General features: G+C 39.4%; 1 protein-coding gene across 3 annotated transcripts in view; it reads left to right on the forward strand.

The window, feature by feature from the left end:
• Positions 1-13740, forward strand: part of LOC105252143 (zwei Ig domain protein zig-8) — a 324369-nt gene extending 310629 nt beyond the window's left edge. For 2 of the 3 annotated variants that reach the window (XM_011259410.3, XM_011259409.3), the window contains exons 6-7: positions 5990-6158; positions 7249-13740. In XM_011259410.3, the coding sequence (XP_011257712.1) occupies positions 5990-6158; positions 7249-7340 (261 nt within the window). In that variant the 3' untranslated portion in view covers positions 7341-13740. The remainder of the gene's footprint in view (positions 1-5989; positions 6159-7248) is intronic. The other variant, XM_011259412.3, reaches the window with a different exon arrangement.
• Positions 13741-13955: the final 215 nt, after the last annotated feature.

Consider the following 13955-nt stretch of genomic DNA (forward strand, 5'->3'; position numbering starts at 1 on the left):
CATTTCATATACTCAACTGCAAATGACACAATGCCGTACTGTAAATTCGTTTAATCCATTCGTATTTTATATTCCCTCGAAAGGATATACAGGGTGTTCCTAAATTCGCGATCAATATTTTAATGACAAATTCTTTGTAACATTTCAAGACGAAAATTCTAATACGAAAATGTCGAGGCTTTTAATAGTTTCCAAATGGGAAAAGTTTAAAGATCACGATTTTAGTGAAATTCTTGAATATTTTCACAATAATTTCACTAATATCAAAAGCACTCGATTCATGGAAGCATTTTTATTATTAGCCATTTTGCCACCGCTGAGTGCGCGAAATTCTAGGCCTGTCATTCGTGACTTTTAAACTTTTCCCATTTGAAAATTACTACAGCCTCGATATTTTTGTATTAGAATTTTCGTCTTAAAATGTTACAAAGAATTCTAACATTAAAATATTTATCGCGAATTTAGGAACACTCTGTACACACACACACACACACACACACACACACGTGTGTGTGTAAAGTTAAATTAATATAATTCGCATATACATACACACACAATGTCTGAATTATTGATGAAATTAATAAATTAATATTTCGCGCAAATTTATTAAAAACTCATGTTACGCAATATGCAGCAGCAATTATAACATGACTAGTGCATTCAACCGCTTTGTTAATAATTTCGATACGTTTTCAGTAATCACGCAGCGGATAATCTACGTTATTCTCGACACAAAGCAATTGACTTTGTCTGCATTTTGCAATTTTCAACTATATAATATATGAGAATGGCAATGGGTGGGTGATGCGAGGGAATCATTTTACAATCAACGCCGAATTAATACGACAAATTTGATAAACGATGAGAGAGGAGAGGGGGGAGAGCGACGAGTAAGAAGGATAAAACTATAGATGGTATGGTACAATGGCAGAGAGATGCAGAACCGAGGGGAGCCGTTATCTTGAAATGCGCGAACGAAGGCTGATAAGACAAAAGTACTAACCCGTAAAGGAAAGGAAGGGCGGGGAAAACCATTTCGACCATTGAGTCTGAGGCGCTCCATCTCGACCGACAATCCCGCGGGATACCGATTTCCGGTAAGAGCGTGTAATGAGGTTGACGAGGCCGTCCTCTGCCTCTCTTCTCGCCTCGTCGTCCAAACTTTTGCACGCGTCAAAACTTGGGGGAATTACGAGTTCTATTAAACGCACTGCAAAATTATTCGAGTCGTTGAGTTGCGCTCTTCGAATAAATAAAGATATATTTTTGCATATAAAATTCCTTGAATAATTAAATAAGAAAATTCGCTCAATTCGTTCAATTTATTATTGATGAGAATTAAGCAACAGTAATTTTGCCATCTCTGTCATTTCCATCTATTCTTTTTCGATAGTTAAAAGCGTATTATTAATTCCAATGTGTATTATTAATGATTTAAAATGTGTAAATTATGAGTCTCTCTCTCATCAGAGAGAATTATAATAAACGTTTTGTAATCGACAGAACGAAGACTGTAAATATGTTTAAATGTAACATCCATTTATTTCAGATCGATTTAGTCGCCAAAGTTAATCGGTGAGTAATTGGTCGCTGTTTTAATTCAATCGTCAATGCAGAGTCAGCATTTTATACGATTAATGAACTGAAAATTGGATATTATTTATCTATCTTGATGATCGAGTAGAATTGGATAAAAATCGATTCGATTCAAAACACATCGCTCGTTCGAGTAATTATAGAAATGTCATTTATCGTATAAATCCGCGCATATATCGCGTAAAAAGCGATACTATATTAAACATTTCGATATAAGATTATATATATATTGCAAAATATTCAAGAGAGCGATCACTCGCTCGATCAATATTGAAGACGCGACCGTTTATCGTTCACGTGCGCGTTAAAGAGAACGCGCGAAGAAACTTACCACGGATCGTAAAAGTTTAAGGAATTCTCGAGACGTAAGTTTATGTTACGTAGTTTCAGAGGTAAGGATAACTCGAGCCGGTGTTGCTTAATTTTATGCTCGTGTATATGAACTGCCGAAAGAACAACCATACCCTTCGAAAACTCGCTAATTTGCGAGTTGTAGCGAGTTGTAAAAAATCGACGAGACTTCATATACAACTATCGGCGTAAGAAAGTTCAGTTTTCATAGGCGGTAGAAATGTAAAAAAAAGAACAGAAAAAAAATGAGTGTTAAATCAAAACTTATATACTTAAACTAACGCGTTCATTGTTTCGTACATACGCAACAATTTATAATCTTCTTAAAAGAATTTAATAATTTTAAATTTCAACGATATTATAGTCTTATTTTAATATTGTAATTATCACCTCAAGAACATATAATTATTTAATTCTACTTTAAAGAAATTATAATCTTTGATTTAAAAATGTTATTTTTTATCCGACACCGTTTTTTTTCATTTAAGAAAATTAAATCTTAAATCATAAGAATATAATTTTTCTCGATTGAACTATATAAAATGGCTTCATTCAAGTAAGCAATTATTCAAGCAATTATATTTTTCTTTAATTAACGCAATATAATCTCACTTCAAGATTTCCATGTTAAAACTAAATATATTTTCAAAACAAGAATGTCCTTTTTTTGTACACAGAAAAAAAATAAATGTCAAATCAAAACTTATATACTTAAACTAACGCGTTCATTGTTTCGTACATACGCAACAATTTATAATCTTCTTAAAAGAATATAATAATTTTAAATTTCAACGATATTATAGTCTTATTTTAATATTGTAATTGTCACCTCAAGAACATATAATTATTTAATTCTACTTTAAGGAAATTATAATCTTTGATTTAAAAATGTTATTTTTTATCCGACACCGTTTTTCTTCATTTAAGAAAATTAAATCTTAAATCATAAGAATATAATTTTTCTCGATTGAACTATATAAAATGGCTTCATTCAAGTAAGCAATTATTCAAGCAATTATATTTTTCTTTAATTAACGCAATATAATATAATCTCACTTCAAGATTTCCATGTTAAAACTAAATATATTTTTAAAACAAGAATGTCCTTCTTTGTGCACAGAAAAAAAATAAATGTCAAATCAAAACTTATATACTTAAACTAACGCGTTCATTGTTTCGTACATACGCAACAATTTATAATCTTCTTAAAAGAATATAATAATTTTAAACTTCAACGATATTATAGTCTTATTTTAATATTGTAATTGTCACCTCAAGAACATATAATTATTTAATTCTACTTTAAAGAAATTATAATCTTTGATTTAAAAATGTTATTTTTTATCCGACACCGTTTTTCTTCATTTAAGAAAATTAAATCTTAAATCATAAGAATATAATTTTTCTCGATTGAACTATATAAAATGGCTTCATTCAAGTAAGCAATTATTCAAGCAATTATATTTTTCTTTAATTAACGCAATATAATATAATCTCACTTCAAGATTTCCATGTTAAAACTAAATATATTTTTAAAACAAGAATGTCCTTTTTTTGTGCACAGAAAAAAAATAAATGTCAAATCAAAACTTATATACTTAAACTAACGCGTTCATTGTTTCGTACATACGCAACAATTTATAATCTTCTTAAAAGAATATAATAATTTTAAACTTCAACGATATTATAGTCTTATTTTAATATTGTAATTGTCACCTCAAGAACATATAATTATTTAATTCTACTTTAAAGAAATTATAATCTTTGATTTAAAAATGTTATTTTTTATCCGACACCGTTTTTCTTCATTTAAGAAAATTAAATCTTAAATCATAAGAATATAATTTTTCTCGATTGAACTATATAAAATGGCTTCATTCAAGTAAGCAATTATTCAAACAATTATATTTTTCTTTAATTAACGCAATATAATCTCACTTCAAGATTTCCATGTTAAAACTAAATATATTTTTAAAACAAGAATCCTTTTTTTCTATGTATGTGCAGCTGCCACTAAGGGAGCATAGACGTATGCATGTGTCTGTACATCCGGCGCATTATTACATGGTCCGACTCGATTAATAATGGATTTTGGAAACGAAAGTTCGCGTATTATCTAGTGTTAGGCATGCTTTAGATAACGGAACGGAAGGAAGGTAGCCGCGGCGCTTATCAAACTCGGCGACAGCGCTAACTTTCCTCCCCCGGTTCGATTAATCGCACGCTTTGAGAACACGATGGGAATAAACAACTCAGCGACCGATATTCTATTCTTATTCCCGGGGATTCGATGCGCGCGACAGTCCGGAAAGATTAAATTCCCTCCCGAGCATAGCTTATACTTAATCGAAAGAAACTTCAAAGAAATCTCTTGTCCCGTTCCGTCTTTCTTTTCTCAGCGCGAGACAATTACACTTTGCATACAATTACTTCGAATTGCCCTTTTGCGAGAAGGAACTTGAGCGTGCAATATAATATAATACTTTAATAGCGTATTGTGGAGATAAAATAAAGCGAGAAAAATCTAAAAATATCTTAAAAAGCCCTTAATGTGGATATCACTAATACATGACGGATCGTAAATGTAAATATAATTGCAAGTCTAAGTGCGCGAATTTGACGCATTTTAGGCTTTTTGAGTAAAAGTTCCTAAAATTAGATAGATTCGCGAGAAAAACATACTTTAGCAAAACTCTTGAATTTTACATTAACTATGGAGGCGAGTGCGGCTTGTACGAAAATATAGCATGCAAAAGAAATTGAATTAATAATAAAGCATTTATCCTTGCCGAGATGATCGTGGAAGAGCACGACGCTCGAATTTCTTAACGTCGAAACATAGAAGTGAATATCCAACAACGTGTTGTTGGGGATGCTCTACAATTCTCGCTCCCTTAAGAAGGCTTACGTGCCTCTCTCAGACGGAAGCGAGCGTAAAGTTCTGGCTCCGTGGATTATTTATTTAAAAATCCTTCTCGGCTCTTACCGAGACTTTCTTCGCCCTCTTCCTCTCTTTCTTCCCTTTCCCTTTTCTATCTATCTCTCTCTTTCTCTCCTTCCCTTTATTCCTTTCAACTCGCGTGTTCCAAATGTTGGACTCTACCAACCTCGCGTTAAAGCGACACTCGTGACGAGCGTCGTTGAGTGGAACAGACGTAGGATAAACACGACGTTCGTCGGAGTCTTGCAACGAGTACACTACTAGCGTTTAGATGTCGCGCCCAATTTTCCATTGAAAATTCGCAGGTTTAAATAACATGTAAAATATTGTGATACTGTTAGATTATTTTCGTCCGCGAGGAAGATTTATTTTTTCATATTATATATATAAACAATACAATATTTGATATATAACAATGAAATATGTTCAGGTTTAATTTTTCTATAGAGAGATATTGCTTCAAAATGTTTTTCTCAATTTTTCAATATTTCCTATGGAAGAATCCGAGAGATATTGCTGCGCAGTATACACTCCAATAACTCAAATTAAAAACTATACAACGACACGCAATATTGCGTAGAGAACGCGCGCACACACACACATACGCACACATACATTTACAAAATTCTTACGCACTTGTCGCGGAAAGATCGACCGCTGTAATATTTATCTTGGAGAATATCATCGAGGCATAAGATCGCTGGCGAAGTAATTTGCATCGAACATCGGGACGCAAACCCTTCCTTCCTCCTCGCGTCATCGGGAAAAGAGAGCCATTCCAGTATCGTTTACAATCTTCGATCCGATCGTGGATCGTGTAAAACGCGTCAGGAGAAAATTCCTGCTAAAAAGGAGCGAGGAAACGTCGTATTTTTTTTTCTAACCCTCGTACTTTACCCTCCGCGAGCGAAAAGGGAATCCTTCGACGGCTTATCTCCGTCCGCGTCCTCATCGTCTCAATACCCATCGGGACCAGTCCAATAAAAAAGTGTATCCGCCGCTGGTTAGCCGATTTCTCACTCGTCCCCTTCCTTTTGCAGCATCAACGTTCGACCCGAGAGATATCCGCGTCTCAAGGCGATCGCTCGATCTCTGTTCCAGATAATCAGCTATGACTCAAACAGAGGCGGAGTCTCCGTGGTCACAGAGAAGGGTGACAGCACGACGAGTTTCCTCCTGGTGCAAGAGGCGAAGCCGTCGGACTCGGGACGGTACACTTGTAACCCCAGTAATGCTCAACCGAAATCGATCACCGTACACGTACTCAACGGTGAGTGATCGAAGATGCGAGGACGATTTTTTGCGAGGGAAACGATCAGGAGAGACATTAAGAACGTATATCTTAAAAACGTGTCAAAAATGTCTGGGCAAGAAATTTCGAATAAACTTTTGCGGGATCCCAAATGCACAAATCTACCGTTACTTTTTCCCTTAGAAATTGTAATTAATTTATTGCTCCGTCAATTTTTCTTTCGCTGATCTATAATCTAAAAATTTTTAATTTTTATTGTAATATTTATAAATAACTATAATCGTTGTAATTTAAGGATGTTTTGTATGTACAATCCTACCAAAGTAGCTGAAAATCAATATTGACGAATGTTCACTTTTGGTGTATTTTGTATTGAGTAAGAAATTGTGTGAAATACAATTGTGAAAATTGTGTGAATTGCAATTTGATTTTAGCTACAGTGCAAAGATGTATTTTTTAATATATATTGCGTTTTTACTAAAATATTCCGAATTTTGTTAATCGAAATGATTGACTTTTGGCAGAGAATTTCGCCTTGTGACAGATACATGGCTAACTTCATTAAATTATATTTAATAATACTATTTGACCAAATATTTTCTCTGTATCTAAACTTTCGCAAATTTTAAACAAATTCTGAATATTATTTTCATGTGTTTTTGTCATTTGAATCAATGTGATACGTTTCCCATAAGAACACATGTTAATATTCGGTGTAAATTAAAATCCTTATAACTTGTGAACGCTTTAGTCGCTTAGAATCGATTTAAAAATTGTACTGAAGATTCTAAACATACGTAAGGACATTCTGTACAATTTTCATTAAATTCTCAATATTTCGAAAATAGGTACGAAACATCCTTAAACTATAATCGTTCATCCAGAGTTGGCAAATTCTCTTTTTCGGAAGAGCTCGCGCAAAACCGCGTTAATTATGCGGACGGGAAAATAATTAGCCAAATTGCAGTCGACGCGTTTCATTCCATTATCAGTCGGAAGGTACAGTGGTGGGGAAAGGAGGGAACGGGGAAGAAGGGATATCGTGCGGATGGGAAAACGCCAGGCGTCGCGGGTCTTCAGAAAATTTAAGTGTTGCCCTCTGTTTCAGGAGAGTATCCCGCGGCAATGCAGCACGGCGGTCAGGCCAAACAACCGAGGCTGTACTCTCTTCTGCTCTGCCTGTGTCTGCTACTTTACTAATTGCTCCATTCCATCGCGCATTTTCGAAGGAAGAAGTCGGAGAGCACTTTAGAGCGAATGAGAATGAGTGCGTTTGCGTACGTGTGTGTAGGTAGAAAGGTGTATGTGTGTCTGTGTAAGAGAAGAAGAAAGAGAGAGAGAGAGAGGGAGGGAGGTATTTTCGTCACACGGGTCGCGCGAAAATTGCCCAAGTGTCATGGATGCTGGCGAGATGGGACGGTGCGACGAGGCGCATCCGACGAGGATGCTTTTGACTGTGCACCGGAACGATGACTCTTTCGCAACGGCGCGCCATTTCTCGATGCGACGACGACAACGCGCCCGGAAGGAAGGGTGCAGCCAAGCAGTGCGATGACGCTTTTAACGGTGGCTTCGCACAGGCCACGAGGCCATCCGAGATCGCGAATAAACGTGCTACGATAATAATACGTGTAAGAGAGCGCGCGCACAAATGCATCACGATTATGAAAACGTATCACAGGCGTAGTCGGGTTGGGCTACTTATTCGCGCGAGCGAGCTCGTATAGTTTGACATAGTTATACAAGAGAAAAGGCGAGTACGTTTATTCGAGGGATAAGTCGTAGCTCGACGTCGATGAAATTGCACAAAGGGCAGTTAAGATTCGCAAACGAGAGAATACGATGTTCCCGGGGTGTCGCGCAGAAGTCACGGACGTTTTCAGTTTTCATTTAAATATTCTGAATAATCGCGCCTTAAATGAGAATCTTCTCCAAGTCTTCGGAACATGACTTCCCCGATTCATTTGCATTTCATCGAACATCTTGGAATTCCGAATCGTTCGCTCGATTCAGAAAGAACTCTCGAAACAATCGGCTCTCCTCTCTCCAAGTGCGATGGCAAATACCTCCGGCTCGAGGAAAAAGTGAGTCTTCCGGGGGCGAGGACGCATGGCAGAGGTGACAGAAGATCGACCGCGGGTTCGGATGCGAGTGCCTGGCTTCCTTCGCGATTAATTCGAACAGGCTCGAAGATTGCGAGTCCACCGATTCACTTTCCGGCGACGGGCGCATCGAGAGGAGAAGAACAGATGCGTTGCAGCCGCGGTTTTGACGCGGTACACGCTTCGGAATCCGCGCAACTGGGCGACCATCAACGATCGACAACGACTGTACCGCTATATATTCTTCCCCGACCGCATGCACACAAGAGCCTTTTGTGCGATCCTCGCAATTCTCATGTTTCAATATTGACGCCGCCGCACTTCCGGCGATCAACGGGCGGCAAAATCTCGAGTCTCTATCGTCGTGATCGGCGGCTATTGCGGAAGCGATTATCGCGCAATCGAATCGTGTACGCCTCTCGACTTTCTCCTTTTGTTTCTTTTACATTTCGCCCAGCACGTTCTCCTTCCTCGTATCAGTCGGGTATAAAATCAACACGATTTCTAGGTCGAAATCGCTAAGTAGCGCGATCTTTATTTCATTATTCTGTAGATTTATATATCGATTATAAGCAATCGTTCTTCACACTCAGAACAGTTGACGTTTATGTAAAACGGTGAAATTAGCTTATGCGAAACAATAGTCGGATATTGTGAAATTCAACAGCAATTAACGCTTCTGTACCGACAGTTGTCGTCAAAAGATGCAAAGACAAAGACTCGCGCGGTGTATATGATGGATATTTGCATTAAATCCAATCTCGCGTTATCTCTGATGCGTTGTAAAAATTCGAGGAGGAATGGAATTTTTTACATTGCAAAACAAGCGAATATTTATGCGCGGGAATTGCCTAAAGGAATCTTCTTCGACAAATTTTTTAATATTAATAGAATTACACAATCCAGAGCAATATTTCTAAAGCAATGTAAAATTCATTGTTCGCGCGAGATTTTAAGAGACATTTGACTGATACCTCTCTTACAAAACAAATTAAATTTCGTAAATATAAACGCACAAGAGCGACTTCTTTCTATATCGGAATTAATAAACATATCCTATAAAAGTAGCACAAAAAGTAAAGTGTCGGGGGGATGAAAATAACATTACGCGGAATTTAAATAACACCCTATTAATTCAAATATGCCCAACATTTCTCTGTATAATATTCCATACTTTACGCCACTTCCCATGACAAGTACGTAGTTGGACGATGTCGGAGAAAAAATGCGGGAAAATATCGCAGAAAAAAGGAGAAAAGGGATGGAATTTATTCTCCTCTTCCGAGGAGATTTCCATGGAGAAGAGGAGCGTAATTAAGAAGGATCGGCCATGCGTGCAATTTGTGCAATTAGCAGACGCAGGCGCAAGCGCAAGTGTGATGAAGACGGCGCAACGAAATCGATCAAGCTCGTGCGAGGAAGGCGCGAGACGCATCCGGTTCAATTAGCCCTCGCAATTTGCTCTTTTCAAGCAACCGCCCATTCGTCTTGGCCGGGCAGTCGTATCGGCAACTTCAAATATAATATCGAATTTTGCGCAACACCCACCCTCGGAGCGATTCATAATTCTTGTTCGCACCGTTCCCGTCCTATTCGTTTCTTATATTGCAACGTACTTGGTCATTTTTTAGCGAAACACGCTGTACGGAAGTTTTTTACTTATTTTATTATATTTTCTTCGGAGAGGAGATTCTCTTCTCCCGTTTCGAAATTATTCTTAAATATTGAGGAAAGAAATTTGCATGATTTTTCACTCGCATTTACATATATCTTTATTTATGTTTGAGATTGATAAAAGTATAGTTTGATAAATCGTGCTAAAATCGACATATTCTATGAATTTATCCCCGCGTCTCATTGAAATGCATAATGTTTTAAAGATGATCCTGTCGAAAAGAAAAAGGTTTGATTTTTCAAAAATTTATGCAACTCTCCGTCGATTCTATCAATCTTTACGTGGAAATGATGGGAGAATTTAAATATCTCGTCTCTCGTGATTGAGTTAAACGCGCGCGTAAAAAGGTAGCTATTACAGTCGATTCGGCAACCGGTTTAAAACACATTTAGGAACTTCTTGCCATGGACGGCGCATAATTCAGTATGACCGCGTTCCCGCCATCCCGTCGACGATGTTGCGCTCTCGTAACGATTAATAAAACTCGGGGCTGTCGCAAACGCGAACAGCGGAATAAAAGCAGACGGAAAATATGAATAATGAATGAAAAAGGGGGGAAACACGTGCCGGCCGAAAGCGCGTGCGCGAGCGCGAGCGCGAGGGACGGGCGACATCCATGGCGGAAGAAGGGTGGAAGAATTAAAAAAAAAAAAAAAGTTCCCGGCTACCCCAGTAATACAGTGGCTCGACTACGCGTAAGAACATGCCTCTTGTCATCATCATCGTCGTTGACCGGATAATCAAGTCCCTGTCTTTCTGGCCCGCTCCCTCCTTATTTCCCGGACAAAAAGAGCGACCTCCGGCCGGAGGTAGACGTTTAGTGGACCTTTCCTCCCGTTCGTGGATGGTCGCTTCTCCATTCTTTCTCCCGACCGAGGAAAATCGGATGGTTCCGGAAAAAAGTGCGGTCATGGAACGAGAGATACGGAGGAAGAGAGATAAGGAGAGACAAGGGGAGAGAGAGAGAGAGAGAGAAAGAGAGGAGAGTCGACGCTCACCGATCTGCCTTCATTTATCAGGTTAAACGCGAGGTACACCACATAATGTCGTCGACGAGGTTCTCCAAGCGGATGTACGCCCTCGCTTCTTCTCTCATTCATGCTGTCACGCGTACACGCACGCACATACTAATCCGCTCTATATCTCGTGCGAGCATTGAATTAACGCGTGGTTGATCGCATCAGTCGATCGACCGATTAATTTGATGTTTCATACGACGGAAATTATATCGCAGATAGTATCCAGAAAGAGAGAGAACTGACGTGTATTACGCTTGTTCAAGATGCGAAACTGCAAGGGAAGATAAAGCTGTGTAGTGAGGTCTTTTTTTTTTAATCTCTTGCAACAGCAGAACTAAACAAAAAGTGTCACAGAGTGTCTCGTTTTGACTAATAGTACATTTTTTTTATCTGAAACAACTTTATTTTATCGCCCAAGTTTTAACATATCTATAGAAATTATTAAAATAAATTATTCATAACATTAAAAAATCTACCATCGAAAGCGTACGACAAAAGTCACTATAATAGCTCTCAGAATGGAAAGAATTAAGGACTCTTATCAGAGTTTTTTCCTCGCGAAAGAATCTTGATTGATATACAATGTGATTATGAGACATTGTAATAATTCAAGATTGCACTTCCATTGCAGGACGTCATATTCTTCGATACATTTTCAATCATGAAGAGAGTAATACGCCACATCTGTGTTCAAAAGACATTCGCAGGACATCCTGAGGATCGCCCAAAGACGTCTTCTGGATACCTTCTGGACGTCTTTTGGATATGCATGTTACGTGAGACTGTCGGGAGAGGAAAGGAGGCGGGAAAGGAAGAGGAAAGGCGAGGAAGGGAAGGAGAAGGACTCGAAAGTGAAGGGCGCTGCGCAATATTCGAGGAGTCGCGTGCAACGCGCGCCTATCGTCGTTCCTTGGTATTTCCATCCACTTTTATTCTTTACTATAATAGCATCCGACATGGAGAATGCCGGATTCGTGACCGGCAAACGAGACTCTCTATGTACCTCGCGCTCGGTCAGACGGACGTGCTCGTTTTTCCCTCCCCGTTTCGCTTTTCCCGCAGCGCAGCTCTCTCTCTCTCCGCGTACGTGCAGCTGGCTTTAATTAAAAATGAGCGGCATTTTTTCTCATATTACGTCAACGAGCTTATCCCGTACCCGGGCTAAACGTTATTGTTTCTCATTTCTGACTGTTATTTCGCCCGTCTTCACGGATTATTGAGCCGCGCAATTTCTGGTAATCGAACGACGTGAACGAAATAATTGTAAACGGCATCGGAAAATGCGAGCAGCTGTACGCGATTTTTTCATTTTAATATTGTTTTAATTACGAGAATTTTTTTTACGCAATTATTGAGTAATAGAAGAATTAGAAATATATTCTCTTTATTTTTTTTTTTGGGCGCAAGCAGAGGATAAAGCGCGAATTAGTGTCTTGCAGTCTACATTGCGAGCATAATAATAAAACACACTCTCGTCGAATGAATACGATAAGCACAAAGGAACCGAATCGCTGACTTAATTTGCCGCTCGAGTCGGTTTACGTTACATTTATGTTAAATACTCGTGGAGCATCTCGACCGACAACTGTCTCTCCGAAAAGCGCCCATTAAGCGCGCAAAACTAAACGTCGGTAAAACTTCTGGTTCCGGTTACAAGATCGCTTACCGCCGCGAGAGAATGGCGTTGCAAAGCCGAAAGCTCATTCGTTCTCTCAGGAACATTGTCCGAGAACGATGGCCGAAGCCGAGGAAACCTGAAGAGACATCGTCCATCCAGAAAGACGTGGGAAGGAGAGAAGATACAGCCCTCTTTCTTTATCATATCACAAGCTTTCGAGTCAATTAGGAAAGGTAGCTGCCCCTCCATCGCGATCAGAATAATTCAATGCAATAGCATTTTCCTTTCACGGGAGAAAAAATATCAAAGGACACGCGCGCGCGTTTCGGCTCGGAAAAATGTATGCGTTAGCTTTTCCAACAGATCCAGAGATAAAAGCTGATATATTCGCTACCGCCGAGTTCTCCTGCGGCGCGAAATATCCGCAGGTGGACCCCGCGAGTTATTTTTCTCCTCCTCTTTATTTTTTTTAATTCGTTTTTTTTTAAACGTTTCGCTTTTACCCGCTCTTGCGCGGCCGGATGAATCTCTGTCCGCTTAGAAGTTTATAGGGTTTGTAAGGTAAAACTTTATACGGTTTTTATAGCAGCGCCAGGACGAAACGGGAATGCTAAAGCGGATCCGCGGGCACGTACACGAGAGAGCGTGCATGTCCTACCTATCCTACCTGCCTATCTATCGGTCAAAATGCAATTTCGCGCGCCGAAAAAGTCGCAAGCAGCCCCGGTGAATTTTTACACAGCCGGTCGCGCACGGTCGACGTGCTCGTGCGCTTGGTTTTAATTTACAAGCTAAATAGTTGAATCAAAAAGCGGATTGAATCGCGCGCGGGGTGCATTAGTATTCAGCGACAAGCGCGCGCTGTGGATTCCGCGCTGCTGCGAGGCCTGCATTAATATCGAGAGAGGGTGTTGAGCGCCGAAGCGGACTCGGAGTGCACGCGAGGACGGACGAACGAGAGGAAAGAGAGCGCGAGGACGCTGCGGAAAAAAAGGGAAATCGAGTAATCGTGTAACAGCTAACATGGAGAGGCGCGATAGACGCGCTCGGAGAACGGGCGGTTGCCGTTTTTCATTCGGATAGCGGGGGATACGCAAATAAAAGAAGCGCGCGCGTGCCGCGATTTCGTTATTTCGCCTCCCCGCCCTCCCTCAGCATCGGCGGTGCATGCTCGACTATGCACAAAGACGAAGGAGACTCTCCCAGTCACGAGTCGATAGCCTGGTTATGGGTTTCCCGAAACTGATTGTCGAGTAAAAACTAGTGAAACAGGATAAAATAGACGAGACGCCATCGTGATAGATCTTATTGCTCCTATATTAATGAGATTATTTGTATTTTATTATTTTGGTATCTTTTCGATTTTTTTCTTTTGATTCAAGAATAGCAACATTAAAATTA

This window comes from Camponotus floridanus, unplaced genomic scaffold, assembly GCF_003227725.1.
Source record: "Camponotus floridanus strain SB8 unplaced genomic scaffold, Cflo_v7.5 scaffold109, whole genome shotgun sequence".
In the NCBI taxonomy this organism is placed as follows: Eukaryota; Metazoa; Arthropoda; class Insecta; order Hymenoptera; family Formicidae; genus Camponotus; species Camponotus floridanus.